The sequence below is a fragment of the Corylus avellana genome, chromosome 3, assembly GCF_965113065.1.
Source record: "Corylus avellana chromosome 3, dhCorAvel1.hap1.2, whole genome shotgun sequence".
Lineage (NCBI taxonomy): Eukaryota > Viridiplantae > Streptophyta > Magnoliopsida > Fagales > Betulaceae > Corylus > Corylus avellana.
In genome coordinates, this window is record NC_142492.1 from 25,762,268 (window position 1) to 25,768,326 (window position 6,059).

The 6,059-nt window shown below is 35.1% G+C and overlaps 1 protein-coding gene across 3 annotated transcripts; it reads right to left on the reverse strand.

Moving 5' to 3' along the window:
* Positions 1 to 574: 574 nt before the first annotated feature.
* Positions 575 to 4,732, reverse strand: LOC148587007 (uncharacterized). 3 transcript variants are annotated; one of them, XR_015911773.1, is made up of 3 exons: positions 4,532 to 4,732; positions 725 to 1,325; positions 575 to 628 (listed from the first exon to the last, which is right to left on the reverse strand). XR_015911773.1 is itself a non-coding variant. In XM_088514911.1 (2 exons), exons 1-2 carry the CDS (start codon positions 4,660 to 4,662, stop codon positions 860 to 862), a joined length of 597 nt encoding a protein of 198 aa, XP_088371037.1. In that variant the 5' UTR covers positions 4,663 to 4,732; the 3' UTR covers positions 575 to 859. The 3 variants fall into 3 exon arrangements, 1 of the variants encoding a protein (XP_088371037.1); XR_015911772.1 differs by having other exon boundaries at positions 575 to 637; XM_088514911.1 differs by having other exon boundaries at positions 575 to 1,325.
* Between the last annotated feature and the right edge of the window lie 1,327 nt (positions 4,733 to 6,059).

The window sequence follows — 6,059 nt, forward strand, 5'->3', positions numbered from 1 at the left end:
ACAATCTCAGTCTTCCCTATTTTGATGGGAATAGTTATGCATATGTTATGACACAATCTCAATCTTCCCTATTTTGATGGGAATAGTTATGCATATTGGAAGATGCGTATGAGGGCTTCTCAAGTCCTTGGATGAGATGTGTGGGCTGTTGTTATGATGGGATGAAAATGTCCCGAAAGGCCTTGGCTGAAGGGTCCAACCAATTTTTTTTAATATTTTTTTATAAAATATTAAAAGTGTCATCTTCTGATTAAATATGACGTTGCAGCAGAGTTAAAAATTAACAGAAGGTGGATTGAAGTATCAATTTGATATCAATTCTAACATGAAGAAATCAATTGATGACTTTTTAACCTTATGGAGTGATTTGATCAAAGTTCATACCTCTAGAGCATTTTTCCCTTAAATTATAAAATAAATAATTCATGCTAGCAAGTAAAATTAAAATGATCTGTTATGAAAAATTTAATCTACATCCTGAGGAGTAATAGCAGGGTTGTACATTCGGACTGCACTACAACTGGTTCTGGTTGTTCCACGGTCGGGCTGTTTTAGTGCAGCTAGCTGCCAACAATGATAACAATCCTTCTCTTATTATGAATAACAACTCATCTTTAATCACGAGCAACTGCAAGTTCTTAGATAAAAAGGCTCAAAAGAATATACAAAATCCAGGAAAATTAAAAGGAAAGAAGAAAATCAAAATATTCATGAGGCAATTTACCATAAAAATGTTGTTGCCGTCCGTTTCTCATTACATTGTGTCCTTTCAATCACCAACTCAGAACCATCTCTTCCATTGTGGAATTTCAAAAGTCTTCCTTCTTTCTACTGAGAAACACCAAAAGGGCTTTCACTGTTAGTTTTGTAGCATCCTCTGCATTATGTGCTTCCGGAGACCTCCCTCCAACCAACCTCTTTTAGAATTTGATTTCAACATTTCAAGGCCAGAGAAGTGCCTGTACTGGGTCATAGTCCCAGCAGGCTTTGGTGGCTGCATCATCATCGAAATGGTTGGAAAAGGCTTAGGCCAAATATTTCTGGACGAGGTAAACATATGCCTAGCAGAATCCTCATTTCTGGATATTTGGATTTCCCAAGGAGGTTTCAGATTGGAGGAGTTGCTTATCTGCTTTGTCATGCTCAACCCTGAGCTAGTACTATTGGGGGATTTTCCAGTAGAGGAACCAGCAATCTGAGCTAATGGTTTCATTCGGTCAAGCCACCGCAAAATCCAGTTACCAAGATTCCGACCAACTTCTATATCCCTCTCTTGAATGTTCCGGTGAACCTTAAGTGCTACATCAAATACAGCATGTGTTCGTCTGCAAGAGGATGGAGTGCAAAACAAATTTAGAAGTCCTGCTTCTTTTTTTGGTAAGTATAAAACAAAAGGTCCTGATTGTCATTACAAGTGAAATAAATACTTACTTTTCAAAAATAAAATAATACCAATAGCCGTAGTTCAAAACTAGTAATAAATGCATCTATAGGAGGATACATTTTTTTGATAGGTATCTATAGGAGGATACATAAACACTTATGCCAGTATGAATTGGTCAATGGACATCATCATTTAAGGTTTTCGAAGAGAGTTTCAGTTTAGTGACTCCCTGGATATCCAAAAAATGATCACCTTGACAATTTTTTTTGTGCAGTGGACTTAATATAGATGGTATCATAATTTTATCAGCATACCACAATCATGCTCGTGATTCAAAAAAAAAAGTACTTGAATACTTTTCCAGAAGACAATGAAAAAATAAATCTCCCAAATCAAGGCAATAATAATGGATATAGCTTTCTAGTATAACTCATAGCATGAAAGTAAGGTACATTTAAATTCAAGGACTTGTCTTCTAAGCAACCCCAGAAAGTAAATTCTTTACTTACTACCAAGATTTTTTTTATAAATAATTCAATATCATTAAAAAGTGTAGAAGGGTGCAACACTAGTACACAGAAGGTCGAGTTTCATGCTGCTACTCCGGAGCTGTGACAATAACTCGAGGATAGTAATTTGGACTTTTAAGGAAAATTGGGAGTTTATCGATGGGTAGGTGATTTAGGGTTTCTATTTTAGGGATTTTAGGCTTTGAAAGGGGATAAGAAGAAGATGATAACCTAGTCATTGCACTTAGGCTCTCTTTGTTTCGACATAAAATATATTTTGGAAAAAAGGTTTTCCCTATTTTGAAGTGTTTGGTGCAACGTAAAATATTGGTTAACTTGAAAATGTTTTAAGTTGGTCAAGGAAAATAACATTCACAAGGCATAAAATGGTTTGCGCTTTTAACCTGCATAAACCATTTTCCACCGCTTTCCCACACCCTTGTACAGGCAATTGTGAGATGACCCCTTATGGAGGCCTACCTGCGCAAGTAGGTGCCCCCCCTCCCCCACAAGGGCCCTTACAGAATTGCATGTTCAAATTGCAAGCAATATGGGCAAGCAATTGTATTAGATCTCAATCACACCCCCAAAGACCTTTTATTCTATACACTCTTTCTTCCGTAGCTCCTCTTCATTGGCTCTCTCTTCCTCGCATCTCTTCAGATTATATGAAAATATAAGAAATATTGGTGATTTTCCATACGAGCCAAATTCAAAATGTTTTTCAAACCATTTTCAAGGTTGCAAACAAACAATAGAAAATAACAACTTTTTCCAAAAAATTATTTTCAGTTGAAAATATTTTATGCCGAAACAAACAGGGATTTAGTTTTCATAAGCATCATCCCTAAGGTTTCCTCAACATCACACGTTAAAAAAGGATCAAGTCACAAACCTCAAGAGCCTAATTGCTGCAAAATTCTCGTCAATTTGTTCTCCTTTGAATTGAAAGCATTATGTTATATATCTAAGGAAAACTAAACCAAACCCTATAAGGACTTGGGCTCTATGGGCTTTGACTAATAAGCCCGAGCTAACTAACAATTATAAACTAAAATAAAAAAATAAAAAAACTCAACAAGATAAGAAACCCATAATATAACCCAATGTACAAAAACTACAGCCCATTTTAGAAAGAGAAATGCTAGATACTATAATTCTTTCCAACATTCATCCAACAAGGCTGATGCGGCACTTCCAACTTACCCTTGAATTAATCATTATTAAATTAAAAATAAAATAAAAAATCCAATGATTGATTTGGAGTGCCACATCAACATTGTTGGACAATTGTAGGATAAAATATAGTATTTAGCATTACTCTTTCAAAAATATAAAAATCACAAAAATATCCTTGACTCCTAAAATCAAATAAAACCATATCCTTGCTGCCTTCATTTCCAACAAGCAACAGAATTGGTAAGTCAAGTCACTAATGCAAAGACAGAGCTTTTTACAAGGATGAGTGATTGTGATTTTCCAAAATTTGTAGCTCCAGAAGAGAACACTTGAGGTAATTTGCATTGAATAGGAATTAAAAAGATGGAATTTTATTATAAGTGTCCTATACCTTGACATCTTGCAGTAGTGGTTGGTGTAAAATGGTTTTCCCAAAATAGATTCCCAAATTTGAGCCTGACCTCATGTTAAAAAGTGTATGAGTGGCTGGCAACTGATTGGATTCATTAAACACAGACTTTGTATGAGACCAATAAAAATGCCATTAATCCTCCATCGAATGATTTGACATCAGCAAATTACAGACATAACTTAAGATCACAGCCCGTCATGGGGCATAGATAAACCTAACTGCAATTCTCTATAAGCAATCATATGCTATCTGTTCTGGCTCTAGATCGAGGATTTCTAATTCTCAATTTTGGATGTGAAAGTGGATCAACCAGTCTAACATTGATCCTTCATTGGGTGACACTTCTGTGAAATAAGTTGTCATTGTTGAATGGGAGATTTATTCACAATTCTGAGCAACTAACTTCACTGCATATGTTTTTCCAGTCTTAAAGGGTGGAATTATTGTGATAGGTGTAGTTGTACTAAGTCAGGTATGGAGACCTGGGGATTTCTACAGATAGAAACATGTGGCCTTTATCACTAATTATCCAAATGACATTAGAGCAAAGGTCATGAGTTGAGTTCAAACCCGAACTCTACAATTTCCCCTCTATTTTTCAGTTAAATATTTAATGTGTTAGAGCTCACTCGTTGATGAGTGGGAGTTAGAGCGGAAAGTGTTAAAGTATTAATTAAATAATTAAGTTTATCATTTCCTATTAACTAATTAAGTCAAGTTTAAGCTTATGGAATAAGCAGAGATTTAACATTTACTTCTTGCCACAACCACAAAACCAAACACAGGGAGCGAGGAAACTACTAGCAAACGTTCACTTCCACACAAGATTATGCTGGATACATGACAAATTTGATGATACCTACGATCCCAAACACAAAATTTTATTCACCATTACATGTTTTAACAACCCAAGTACAAATTCTTACAAAGCAAACCAGAAACTTCGATAGCAACAGACACAGACATAGTATCAAACACCCAACTCCCCAAACAAGGATCAAAACCCACCCATTGCACCCAACAGGAACACACAAAATAAAATATTACCTGTGAAGAAACTGGCGGATCTTGGGGTGCTTGGGGCTAACGACCTTGCGCTGAATCCTCAAAGCGAGCCTGTACGTGCGCTTCAGCCCCAAGAAATACGCAGTCCCCAACGTGATCTCCCACAGCACCATTCTCTCTCCTTCTAGAGCTCTCTCTCACTCGCTGTGATTCTTTGTTTGTGTTTCGTGTAAAGTCTCTCTTTTCAATGTGTTCATTAGTTTTCTCACTCTTTTCGTTTCGCGCAAGTTATATCCCATTTGGATTCGGGTGGGCCCGTAAGAGCAGCCAGAAATTACGATCTCGCTGACGTTTATTTTTTTGGTCGTTTGTACCTGATCTGAACCGTTGGTGTTTTTGACGGGCTAGTTGGGCCGGGCTTCTGGGGTCCAATTTTTTTTTGTTTTTTTTCCCTTGTTCTTGAGGTATGCGTCGTTGAGTTTTGGGTTATGACAGGCCCAAAAGTTGTATCATTTTATTTGAAATTGGAGAATATGCTTAGGCAAATTTAGATAGGGAATTTTATTGCAGAAGATCTTGAAGATACTTTGTGCTAATGTTTGTTTAGTGGGATAAATGGTGTCTAAATGGTGCGAACTATAGGCGCTCCCTCAAGTCCGACTAAACCATAGCTTGACCCAGTCCTACAGGAGCATCAATGAAAATCCAAACTGTCTAATACTAATTAGGCATATGTGAAGATTCTTTATTGCGAAGGTTCGAACCTAACCACTACCCTTAATGGTTAAATACTGATTATTACTCCTTATGGTAATGAAAAAAAAAAAAAAAAAGTTTCCACTGTTGACATATGTCACATACAATAAATATTAAAAATTCAACTATAAAATATATATTAAAAAAAAAAACAATTAATAATAAGATGTCAAGTGTTTTTTAAAAGTGGTACTTTAAAATAGAAAAAGGAGATTATTCTTCAAAATTAAAAAAGATACAAGGTGAATGCTCTTACCACTATACTAACAGCATTCACGTTTGATTCTTCAAACACCATTTTTTTTTTCTTCAAATTTTGAAGAACCGCCTTAAAATTATCCTATATCCTATTATGTCTCGTCTTTCTTCTCATAAAAAATTCTCACTCTCCTCTTCCAATAAAAAAATAATAATTTTTCTTCAAAAAAAAATGAATGAAAATGACTATTTTCATGGAGTAGAGAAAAAAAATTTTGAATGGAATGTAAAATGATTTTTAAAAGTGATTCTTCGTAATTTCTTTTCTTTTCTTTTCCTTTTTTTTTTTTAAAAAAATAATAAAAAATAAAAAAATAAAAAAATCGGACGTGAATGCTCTAACCGATTTGAAATCCAGCAATTCATTTGGAAGCATGACTCTATAAACTCAATCGTTTGAGGAAACCTGTCGCAACAATTGGACTTCATATTTTGGTGGATTTTTATCTTGTAAGTATGAAATTAACTAAAAAGTGGATTTTTATCTTGTAAGTATGAAATTAACTAAAAAGGAACTCATTATGGCAATTAAAATACAAGGGCGAAAAACATATTG